Source organism: Coenobita brevimanus, chromosome 85 (genome assembly GCF_032717465.1).
Source record: "Coenobita brevimanus isolate Jiangsu-jjx chromosome 85, ASM3271746v2, whole genome shotgun sequence".
NCBI classification, from domain to species: Eukaryota; Metazoa; Arthropoda; class Malacostraca; order Decapoda; family Coenobitidae; genus Coenobita; species Coenobita brevimanus.
In genome coordinates, this window is record NC_137038.1 from 10,813,125 (window position 1) to 10,826,470 (window position 13,346).

At 39.5% G+C, this 13,346-nt stretch overlaps 1 protein-coding gene across 1 annotated transcript in view; it reads right to left on the reverse strand.

The window, feature by feature from the left end:
• Liprin-alpha (PTPRF interacting protein alpha) overlaps positions 1-13,346 on the reverse strand; it is a 332,503-nt gene that overhangs the window by 73,743 nt on the left and 245,414 nt on the right. The window contains exons 19-20 of the mRNA XM_080280589.1: positions 9,317-9,388; positions 4,343-4,436 (exon numbers count right to left, since the gene is read on the reverse strand). Of these exons, the coding sequence (XP_080136715.1) occupies positions 4,343-4,436; positions 9,317-9,388 (166 nt within the window). The remainder of the gene's footprint in view (positions 1-4,342; positions 4,437-9,316; positions 9,389-13,346) is intronic.

Sequence of the window (13,346 nt, forward strand, 5' to 3'; positions counted from 1 at the left end):
CGGGCTCCAACAGACTCTCAAAAAATATTTGCCAAAAATCAGTTATTAGTCCTGGAATATTAAAATCAAATAAGCATATGGTACATACCTTCAGATTTCTCCTGGGATGTTTGTTGAGCCTTCGTCGATTACCGTAGGACTTGTGGAGACCTCTGAAGTTGGGTAACGATGTCTCCACTTTTCACTTCCCGACAACCCGTAATATGATTACCACAGCCAGATATTAACACTATAAACACTATTCTATGATTATCAAGTAGTTTGGGATCCATACTCCAAAAAAAAACCCACTGTGAAAGCAATGAAAATTACGAGCGCGTATGACCTTCCCACTTGCTCTAGTTCGCTGCTGGTATTCTGTCATTTATTATTCATAAAACTCCTCATACTTTATATTTCTATTACTATATAACACTTATATATATCTACAGTCTTTATCCATGTTTCCATCAGTAGTATTAGTTTATTGTCACTGTAGGGATTCAATTCTTTCAGTAAAATACGTAGCATTCACTTTCTCGTCCTGTATACTAGCATTGAGAGTGAATGTCACTTTCACCTTCACTCTCATAACTCATAGTATTCATACATGCTAAAGTGAAACTTTCACTTTCATTACTCCTAGAGTATATACTCGTATTCTTATCATACTACAGTACTCATTTACATTTCTATTTACGTTCTCTATTTTATTTACGTTATTTACATTTCTATTTTATTTACACTGTGTTATGCACTGTCACTTGAAGTAACTTATAAAACTATTTTCCACTGTTCACGTATATTTACATTCATTACTTTCACTTGCTGTTTACACATTATTTACAATTCCACTTGCACTGTTTACTCAATAGAAAGATCGTAGTCACTCTTTTATCAATTGTCAGCCCTTTACCTCTTTCCACACGAGGTTTAGTAGGTGGTAAAGGTCACAGGGCCCTTTGCATGGGGGTGAAAAGTGGCTGAAGTTAGCAGGAGCAAACAGACGTACCTTCACATTGGAAGATGAGAGTGAACTGAAAAGGGTGGGCCGGGGTAGTTGCCTACCTAGAGAAATGCATTACTGCCAACGTCAGCCTCTTGACAGCAGCTAATATATAGCAGTGAAATGATTGGCAGGAAATCTAGACAATACATTATAAATTAGGTAGTTCCAGGTGAATGTAAATATCACTTAGGCTTCTCCCTTCCCTCCTTATATGTATATGTATACTGTATTTATTATTTGAGTGTAAAGTGGAGGGACTGTAAGAAAATGTTCTGGAGAGAAGTGAAAAGAGTAAGACAGGGTGGAAGTGAAGTTAGCAGTGGAGTGAAAGATAAAAATGGTAGATTACTAGTGGAGAAGGGAGAAAAAGTGAGCAGATGGAGAGAACACTTTAAGGAATTGTTGAACATACAGGATGGAAGTAATGCAAGTATAAGTGGCTGGGGAATGGCTGGGAGAAGGAGGGAGGTGAGAAGACAGGAAGAAATCAGTAGGATAGAAGTTGTGGAAGCAATGAAGAAAGTTAAATCGGGGAAAGCCCCAGGAATTGATGGAGTGTGTGGTGAAATGCTGAAGCATGGGGGAGAGATAGTAGTAGAATGGATGTGGAAGATGTGCAGATTGGCCTGGGAGGAAGGTAGAGTCCCGGAGGATTGGAAGTCAGGTATAATTATTCCCTTGTACAAAGGAAAAGGGGAAAAAGAAGTGTGTGGTAATCATAGGGGCATTTGTCTTCTTAGTATAATAGGAAAAGTGTATGGTAGGATACTTATAGACAGAGTTAGAGAAAGAACAGAGAAATTAGTTGGAGAAGAACAGGGAGGCTTTAGGAAGGGAAGAGGTTGTGTAGATCAGATATTCATTCGTAGATCTACAGTGGAAAAGTTTCTAGAGAAGGGAAAGAAGTTGTATGCGGCTTTCATGGATTTGGAGAAAGCATATGACAGGGTGGATAGACAAGGATTGTGGAAAGTGTTAAGAATATATGGAGCAGATGGGAAGTTGTTGAATGCTGTGAAGAGTATGTACGATGGTGCGAAGGCTGCAGTGCGTGTGGATGGTGAACTAAGTGAATTTTTCTCTTTGAAAGGTGGGTTGAAACAGGGATGTGTCATGTCTCCATGGTTGTTCAATCTGTACATGGATGGGGTAATAAAAGAGGTACAAGGTAGGGTAGTGGATGTTGGAGTGGCCCTGGTGAGAGAGGATAGTGTCTGGAAACTCCCTGTACTGTTGTTTGCAGATGATACTGTGTTGTTGAGTGAAGACGAAGGGGAGCTGCAAGGCTTGGTGGATGAGTTTGAGAGAGTGTGTAAGAAACGGAATCTAAAGGTGAATGTAGGGAAGAGTAAAGTGATGGTCTTTGAGAGAGGTGAAGTTAGTGAATGTACAGCAAGGTTAGATGGTGAGGAATTGGAAAATGTAAGTACGTTTAAGTATTTGGGTAGTGTGATGAGTAAGGATGGAGGTTTGGAGGGTGAAGTGCTTGAAAGGGTACAGCAGGGAAGAAAGGTTGCTGGTTCTTTGAAAGCAGTGATAAGAAACAGGGAAGTGAGCATGGAAGTGAAAAAGTTACTACATGACAGTATTGTGATACCAACTCTAACGTACAGAAGTGAAGCTTGGACATTGTTGGAAGGACACAAGTCAAGAGTGAGAGCAGTGGAAATGAGTTATTTAAGAGGAGCCTGTGGAGTCTCGTGGAGAGACAGGCTGACGAATGAGGATATAAAGGAGCGTTGTGGTGTGGATGTGGATGTGATAGGAAGCGTTATGAGGAACACACCGAGGTGGTTTGGCCATGTGGAGAGGATGGAGGGTGAAAGACTGACGAAGAGAGTGTATGTGAGTGAGGTGGAGGGGGGAAGAGGGAGGGGGAGGCTGAGGATGAGATGGAGGGATGGGGTGGAGAGGTATATGAGAGAGGGGGGTGTGAGTTGGGAGCAGGGCAGTGAAATGGCGGGGGACAGGGCGACTTGGAGGCGATTTGTTTGTGGCCACCCCAAACGGGATTGAGGTGTCTGGCAATAGATAGATAGATAGATAGATAGATTACGAAAATAGATTATACGGCATATTTCAAGGGGAAATAAACAGCGAAAATTAGCGAACGAGTGCACGTGAGGTGTTGTCAGGTGATAATTAGCTAATTCCAGGTGTATGGCGCTATCACTTACCTTATTTCTTTTTTGTATATATTATTTGGTATAAGAATTGGGCATAGGGCTTATTTCTATGGATGAAATCAGTGGAAAATTCCAGGGAAGATTTACTTAGCATAGAATACAGTGTGGTGGCCTGCAATAATTAGGTAGTTCCAGGTGAATGTAAATATCACTTAGGCTTATCCCTTCCTTTCTTATATACAGTATATTTTTAATACGAAAACAGATGATACAGCATATTTCGAGGGGAAATAAACAGCAAAAATTAGCGAATGAGTGCACGTGAGGTGTTGTCAGGTGATAATTGGCCAATTCTAGGCGTATGGCACTCTCACTTACCTTATTTCTTTCTTGTATATATTAATTGGTATAAGAATTGGGCATAGGGCTTATTTTAATGGATGAAATCAGTGAAAAATTCCAGGGAAGATTTACTTAGCGTAGCATGGCCGGGCAGGCAAGAGGATAGGGTAATGGAGGGGGGGTAGGGAGGGGAGTCAAGAACAGGGAGAAATGGCTAAATTGCCAACAATGGATGGGAGTACAGATGAGATTAGGAGTGCTGACTAGTGTTGGACATTGGCAATACTGACAGATGATACAAGCCACCACTTGAAAGCCCAGGTGAATTCAAAATAACACAGAATCACAAAAGTGACGCCCCGCGGTATGATCCCTTGCTCCCAAGCGTCACGAAAGTGACACTCCGCGGTTAAGGGGTTAAACACACAGTCAGTGGAGCATTACCGCCATCATTGCCACATCCTTTGTAACATAACTTTCTCATCATGCCAAAATGTCTTAGATTTTACAGTCTTTCTATTTTGACATCTGTGATCTAATCTTGTTGAATGGGGCCAGATGCCCCTGAAATCAACAGCAGAGATCCCACTGCCCACCCCTTGGGTTATTTGAACTTATTATTATGGCTCGTTGGCAGTCCGCCTGACACACAGGAGACCTATATGCAATTTTTGGTGATGTCACTTAGACTGATGACATCAGCAGGTTTAGCCCAGCAAAGTACCTTGCATCAACAGACACCAACAGCAGCGAAGGGGTTACGGATAGTCAGCAAGTTTCAAACATCAATGTATTATCAGTTAATGTGAATAAAATGCATCTACTGAATCATCCCATGAGTACTGTGTCATAATACACAGACCTTTCCCCAACAAGCATCACTCACCTTGTCCTTTTTACTGAAGAAGCGACCGATGGATGACTTGATACCCTTCTTCTTCGGCTGGTTGATGACACTCTTGTGGAGAGAGTCTTGGCTGCTGTGGTGGGAAGAGAGGGGGGAGGGGGTAGAGGGGGACCAGTCTCCTCTGCTTCGCCCCACACAACACACACGTTAATGGATGGAGGGAATGGTGTTTATAAATAGGCACATCATGGAAGTAAGAACAGAAAGTAAGCAACACGTAAAATAAGTAAGCACGCAAGTCATAAATAAGTTTGCTCATTGTGAAAAGTAACACAGCATTAAGTAACATGTAAAGAAGTCAAGCACACAATTCATATGTAAGTAACATATTGTTAAGCATACATAAATATTAAGCAAAAGATAAAAATAATTATTTGTCATGATATAAAGGAAAGAACAACATGTAACACAGAGTTAAGCATTACACAAACAATGGCCTTCAATAATGACGTAAAGAGGCGTAAATATGCAAATCATGAACAAATGCAACAGAGTTTCAAGATAAAGAAGCACAAAAGAGACATGAATATGTTTCTTGTTCAGCGCCATGTACTACTGTGCATAGATCTTCCAAAATGCTCAAACTTATTGTTAAGATAAACTTTGGATCTGCAAATTAACATAAAAATGGCCGCATACAGAAGTAAATGGAAATGTTACCCACTGTATATATCTAAAAAGTTTTGTGTCAAGCAAAAAGAAAAGAGGTACCAGTAAGTGAGTGTACGGGACAAGCAACATTATACTCAAGTCAAAGTTTACCATGGCTGAGATGCACGTCAATCCAGTTGTGTTTCTGTACATAGGAAATCACATCTGATGCACCATAGATATTTACACTGTCTGTCTATTAATTAACTCTGGACTACTTTTAATTCTCATAAAGTAAAGTACAGCATTAGTTCACTAAATTTTAGGCAGCCACAACACAAACAAGCCATATAATGGATGCACCTTGATCTGAAACACCCCTCTGGTCTTAGAGCTATACATACAAATATTACAAACATTTTCTTGAATAAATGTACAGCACAGACAGTCAAGTAATCAAAATGGAGACACACACACACACACACACACACACACACACACACACACACACACACACACACACAATATCCAAGAGATACGCCTACAGCTGAAGAGACATGCTCACACCTACCTTACATGCTCACTTCTACCTTAATATGCAATACTAAAGTAAAAGTACCTACACAAGGAGGAAAATTACAGAACACAGATGAGCAACACAAACAACAACATACTACTCTAACAAGAGGAAGAAGTAACTAGATTACATAACTCTACAAAACCAATGCACAAAGAGAGAGAGAGAGTGAGAAAATAATACTGACTTGCTAGGTTATTTCAACTTCCAATACAACAACTATTGCAACAATATCTGCACCAACTGGATTAAAAAAGCTGTGATACTGTGGAATAAATAAATTACTTTATAATGAAAACTGCCTGTACATTAAAAAAAAAAAAAAAAAAAAAAAAAAAAAAAATGCACACTGACACAGTGAACCACATAAAATGCAGTCCTTAACCCCTACACCACAATGACATTATTTTCATTTAATTCCTAGTGATGTTAGATGATTATATTCAACTTAGGGAAGACTTCTCACAGTGAAGGGGGTTAATGAGGGCTGTATCTAACCCCCCTGCTTGAAGTGTCTTTTAAAATGAACAAAATCATGTGGTGGCAGCAAGAACAAAATTACTAATGACATTATCATAACAAAAGGATAAAACCTCTCTATGTCCAAATATTTAAAACACTGTCAATGATTACAGTGCGTGAAAACAATGATTGGTTGACTCAATGATGAAAATATTGTAGACCTGGTATAATGCCTATCCTAATTTCATTAACTAGTCAACCTATCAGTCACTGCTTTCATGCACTTTACAGTAAATTACTAAACCCATTCCACATAATTATTTCATTAAATTTCAGACAGATCTGTTAGTGAATGGGTCAATGAAGGCAAAATCTAATCCACTGGGTTAGAGAAGTATTTCCTAAGATGAATAAAAATTGAATGACAGTACCAAGATCAAAACAGATATAAATAATCAGGCTGAAGGGGTTAGATTCCTCACCAACTTGATCATGCATGTAATTATGACACACTGACACACTTAGATGTAAAGCTATACACACTAAGATGTAAAGCTATACATGTACTATCACTCAGAAACTTTCCAACACTTCTTTGCCTGCTGTGGAAGTGGAAGGTGTTACATACAGTATTTATACATAACAGCAATATGAAGCTCATAAGAAAAAAGTACAAAAGGGAAGATACTGACGTGGGGAGAACTCAGAATATGGATGACACAACAAAATGGTGCCGAAGATTGTCAGCGAACCTTTGCTTGTGACAGTACATCTAATTGACATAGATAAAGAAAAAAATGACAGTATAATGATGTGTTTATATTTACAATTATCACTGACTCAATATAGCAAAATTTTAGCATACTAGATCTAATAACACAGGCCAAATTAATGACAAAGTGGCATGATACAGTTACTCCCTTAATATGTCTAGTCTCCTTTAGTCGAGGGTTTTCAAGAAATGTATCTGCCAATAGAAGTGAAGGCAGCTGTACTGAACTGAACAAGGCAATATGTACCATGGAACACCCGGCTTCAACCATAAGATGACAAAAAACAAAGCCAATCAAAGAACCTGGGGATTACTGAATTAATAAACGGTGATGATGATAACTAACACAAAAGAATATAACAATTGTAAGTGCAACTGAAAACTATAAACAATATTTTATATGAGGCTCAAAGTACTGGGTAATGGACAACTTTCCTTTCGTGATACTTTAAAAGCTATAAAATAATCGGAGTTAATAACTACAGCAGTGATGTCAAAATGTGTTACTTTTAGGGAAAAGGAAATAAATTATACAAGCTCAGAACTGAATGTTATATCAATTTGCTGGATGTCTGAGTTATACATGCTTAGAGCGGGTGAAACTATGGTAAACTAAAGCAATAAGCTATAATACCACTTTGTTAACTTTGGTAAACTAAAGCAATAAGCTATAATACCACTTTGTTAACTTTGAGGAGGTTTGTTTTTTAAATTTCCATACTCAGCCAAGGTCCTGGTGTCCTTAAAATAAAAACAGTCTAAAACTGAGTTGCCATTTAATACTTCTGTACTAAATTAATCACACAACATTCCCCATGGCTTAATTCTGCATAACTGATATCAAACACTGTACAGACAGCAACATTATCAAGAGGCTGAGAACAGTGGTTTCTGCATGCTGGTTTAAGTCTGGCATGTTAGATGCACAATTTCTTAATGTTCATTTATTCTTTACTACTCCACAACTGCCAATGTCAAGTCTCAACACACAACTGAGTAAACAAAGTGGCAGTATTCATGGTTGCAGTACCAGGATATCACATCACATCCCCATTAAATTTAGAAGTCATTCTGCAGATACAGCTGAACATCAATTATCCAGTAACTCGGCATAAAATCCCTTGGTTATACAGTCCATAAACTAATCTGGAGTATGAAGACATACCAAGGGACTTCCAGGTTAGTTGGATAGAAATGTAAAAGCCTGTGTTACTATGACAAAGATGCAGTACTTAATTCATTCTTATGTATTTCTTCTTGAGGCTTACCATACTGTCTGGTCTTCACACAATCACACACTACTATTTCTGACCATTTTACAAATCACAATTACAGTATGCTCTACACTGCCTCAATGACACAAGAAGCCAAAATGAACATATATGAGGGTGAGTAAAAATGACCTTCAATTATTTTTTTAGTTATGTTGTGTTGCTTTCACTGTTTTTTGTGTTTGCAAGTAAAGCATGAACTCTGTGTCACCAAAAGAATTGTTCACTCTGAGTGTTTGGTTGTAGTGTCATCATTAAGGTGTTACCATGACTGCACTGCTGTTTAGCTGCACCAAAAAAGAGCACTGTGCAGTGACATGATTTTTGTATGATGAGCATCAGACTGTTCATCATCGGTGACAACTGTATGATCATTTCTTAATGGACTCCAATTACACAAATTCCACTGTGGTACAGCACTGTTTTCATACTAAGGTATGAAACCACTATGAATATCTGCCCCTGGACTTACAGTCCAAAAAATTCCTCTAACTGCACAGTGCTTTTCTCTGGTGCAGACACACTCTGTATGACACAACTCACTGCTCAAAGCTGACACTGCTTCACAGTGACACACAAAGTGCATGCAAAAACAAAATACAATGCAGTCAACACAATTTTAGTTTAATTACAGTATTGTGGATATTTTAAAAACAATCTTCATATAATAAAATAATTAAAGAAATTAGCAACAAATTTAACACAACTGCAAAAACTTGGATATCTCAATGAAAATCCAAGCAAATGCTGTCTCTTAAGTAGTTCAAATAATGAGAATGAAGATATGCCCAAGAACTATAAGTTACAACATGCGATGCACAGTGGGCAGATGCGACATCCATAACTTTGGTCAGAATAGTAAATTACTTTACTGTGTTTTGTTTGGTGCAAATAGGTGACTAATGACTTGAAGCATATCATGTTAAGTCATCTGGAACTTTTTTTTATCCATTCTTCCTACTTATCTCCCCCCCTCCCTACCATGAGACAGTTCTCTATGGAGTCTCCTCTAAATTCAAATCTTAACCAGTGAAGTACACAAATTTGAAGTGCTGGTTTGTATGGCACAGCCTGAGCCTTGATTCCCACTCTGGGTTTACAGTTAGGTGAACAACTGATAATCTACAGTAGATACCCAACTATTTAGAAAACGAGGTTCCTGGATAAATGGGAGTTCTACTGTAACTGTGAAGGTGAAAGTGAGGGTGAGGGTGAAAGTGAGGGTGAGGGCATGAGAGTGAGCGTGAAGGGCAGTGGGGCAGAGCGGCACAGCCAGTAACCTGAACATGGGGCTGGAGAGTAGATTGAGGTTGGCCGGGTTGTGTGTCTGGCCGGAGGTGGCCACACTCAGCCTGCGGACACAACACAACACCACCACCACCGTTAGTCACACACATACCAACACATTGCAACAATGATGTAGCACATCTCCATATTCACATAACAAAGGCAACTAAACCAGGGTGAGCTAGCTGTCACCAGATTACAGTAACATCCCTTTATCCCAAAACAAACATGTCCTTTGCTGCGACACATGGCTATATTACACAGTTCCATAAGATTTTAATGATCACTGGATACCAGACATTATCCATGAACTAGTGGGAAAGTCCATTACACAGCCAAAGGGTTAATCTGGTCTCCCAGCAGTCCATGATTCCTTAACTCCCACCATGGCTCTCTCAAATCATATCTAATAACTTGGGTGTCCTTAAACATGCATAATAGAGCTGACCTCCCATGTTAGGTGAGAGCAAACCAGTCCCGTACAATATAATACAAGTATGGTATTTACTGTTGCAAATTTTTATATGAGTAAGAAGACTAACCTGACTCTAAAATGCCATTTATCTGAACAGAATGCTTATTGAGACCTTCTTGTGTGTATCTAATGCACCTTATCTAACACCAACTCTTGAAGTCTGATATGGAAAGAAAGAAAGAGAAAAAAAAAAAACATTCATAATGACTCTCTCAATGTTAGTACAATAAACTCTCTCTATACCAGATTAATTGGGAGGAAACCCAATTCGATGAAGCCGATAATCCAGTAAGACCAAGGCTCTCCCCTCCCCCCCAAATGAGATTTCAAGCACATAATGGATAATAAATGAATGACATAGCATATTCTGGTACTAAAAATGAAAACTGTACCCACTTTACACTTACTTGGCCCATAATTACACACTCTTGTCATAATTTTTCTTCATGACTAGACCAAGTGAGTGGAAAAAAATGCTGCCAGCATTAGAAACTGTGTTCTAAGCCACCCTCCACGTGGGAAGCAATCTGGTTTGATCTGGCAGGCCTGCATCATATGCCCCATGTACTGAAACAGATAGTCTGGTGGTTCTTCCCAAGTACCAGATGGTATCCAGTATGTACAATGGTTTGTCTGGGGACCTCAAAGTGTTCGTTAAATCTGATATCCAGTCTAGTGGAGTATAGCAAAGCGAAGGTTTTTTATTACAGTGAATCCTACCAGTGCCAAACAAAAATACTGCAAAATTTGTGTTGTTCCTGTTATTGTTACTTTAATGATTTTGTAAACAAACTCTCAGGGGAAATAATGTAGGTGGAGGCACTCGCCATCCACTCACTTGATGTAGTGCTGCTCTCGGGTGTGTGCCCTTTCCTCTCCTCCATCCTTCTTTCCTTCCATCCTCTTCTGTCTTCCTTTCCTTCATTCTTTACTCATCCTTCTGCCTACGGGTGACTGTACACTCTCTCTTCTGTCTTTCTTTCCTTCATTCTTTCCTGTTCCTTCTGCCTGTGGGTGACTCTACACTGAGTGACAAGCCAAATGTTTTCCTGAACACCAAGAAACCATTTACTATGCTGAGTGGTAACCATATAACCAGATTTTGGCACCTGGTGGATTAGTGGGTAATTACGGCACTCCAGTCGGATTGAGCCGGTGAAGGTTTATATCCAAGGAGTGGTTGGGGTTTATTGCTCATGTAATACCACTCAGGGATGAGTGAGGCTGGTCACTCTCATCTTAAATGTCAGGACCAACTTGCCTAGCCCCGGGCTCCTAGGCTCCTTATGGGGCAACATGGGACTGGATGATGGATGGATGGATGGATATAAATGTGTAGATAAAAGAGGGTCAAAAGATATATGAACGACTGTGCGACCTATTTCACTGAGCACATGCTTGTTAGAGAAAGGTCCCCTAATGTGAGTGTCCATTATACAAGAATTTAGTGATACAAGGTTAATAAATATAGGACACTTTCTGGTATTACACGTACCAAAAATTCAGCTACCAGCATCAGTCAAGAAAATAAGAATCAGTTACAAACATGATATGTAAATGGAAAAGGCCCCCTGCAAATTTTACTATTGCATTCTCTCCGGCCTCAATGAAACACTGAGCCAGCCCTGGTGATGGTAAAGTGACATACGGGAAGATCATCCAAAACAAGCTAGGACAATGTTCATATTGGATACAGTAAAGCAGAATTATGATTAAGTAAGAAGTACACATCTTACACTAATATGAGCATTTAATTTCTCTCTTTATTACTTAATAACATAATAACATCACTCAACTGTGCGGCAGAAACAAGGTGGGTGCTTTAGGTATCTAAAATGCAGAGGATTATACTGTATTTGTTTACAACCTGAGCATTGTGTTTTTGTCACTCACTCCTAAGGTATCATGTCCCAAGTCCACTTATGTGACCCACATCATATACCTGCCTGCTTGAGCCTCATTGTTGTGTTGACTGTTATTGTGTTTAACAGCATTTTTGTTCTCACTCCTCATATCATCCCAGAATTCTGACCATGCAGTTCCAAACCAACTTAAGTTACGATACCTTAGTACCCAGAAAGTGCTCCTTCTTGCACTGAGAATACTGTACCAAACATACAAGAAATGCATTTACTATTGAGGAAATATTAAAAATATTGGACAAAGCAGCATGAGATATGGAAGATTAATATAAATGAGAAGAGAGTCACATTCGTACAACCAGAAAAATGAGCTGGCAGTGTTTATGTACTGTACATACGCCCATTGTTGGAAAGTGATAAAAACTTTACAGAGGTTAACAATGAGGCAGGAGTAAAATTTATGAGTTTTCACATTAACTTCGATGAGTGTGAAAAGAGTACTGTGACTGATTTTTGTTATGAGCTGATGGACACATGGTTAAAAGGATTTGGCCCTTACAGTAAATGACATGTTTATGTGCTGACGTAAGAAGTTAGGAAAGATAATTATGAAAGTTCAGTTCTTGGGAAGCATGTAACCATACAAATTTGTACTGTCTTGATGACATGATATTAATCAAAATTATTGCACTCAGGTTTACCACAGATGTTATACACAGTCACCAGCCAGAGTTTACAGTTTGTGGATGCATTTCTTGGGGATATTTTTGTGTCAGTTACAGCAGATATGCATTACAATAGGTCATATGTTAATTTTGGTACATAAAATATAACCAACTTTTACTCTTCTTTAACCCCTAAAACGCAGGGCATCGCGTTTGCGACACTCGCCGAAAAGGACATAACGGCGGATCATCGCGTTTGCGATTCGAGTTAATTTTGAATAAACGAGGGCAAGGATGTTCCAGCTGGTATTGTCTATCAGTACCACCACCCTTTAGCTACAATTAGCATACTTTACCTTTGTACTACTGACCTCCATTGTTGCCAAGTATCACGTTTTTTCCCCCCTCCCCCCCCCCATGGCCCGGCCAGCCTGGCTGTGATACATGGCAGCGCTCTGACTGCTCAGAACTGTAAATCTGCGCTCTCCTCTCACAAGCAGTTTATGCTAATAGGAAACGATTGTTTCCCCAGTTGTCACACTAGCTTTTTTTCGCACGGTTTGCCCCTGTTTAGCGTCAGTTTACCGCAGGCTTTCAAAGTGACATCATGGCGAGTTCTAGCTCTTCCGAGTCAGTGCGAGCGGCCGACAGGAACGAGAATAAAGTGACGGGCGTAAGGCAGAATAAAAAGCGCGCTGTGGTGATCTTTTGGGAAGTAATATGATTGAAAATAATGTAGTATACGTGTTTTTAGCTGTGAAAATGGAAATGTTTGTTGAGTGACGGGAAGACCGCCGCCGCTCTGCACGTCGGCCATACGCTTCGTTAATTCTAGCCTTATTTTCAGTGCTTATTGTACAAATACGGATTCAAAACTACCTGTACATTGCAGTATAAAGTTTACTGTGATAGAATGAGGCTGTGGTAGAGGGGAAACCGGGTTGCTGGAGGTGTGAAAGTGAAGATTTTGTTACCCAACTCTGCAAGTCTCCACAAGTCCTTGGGTATTCCACGAAGGCTC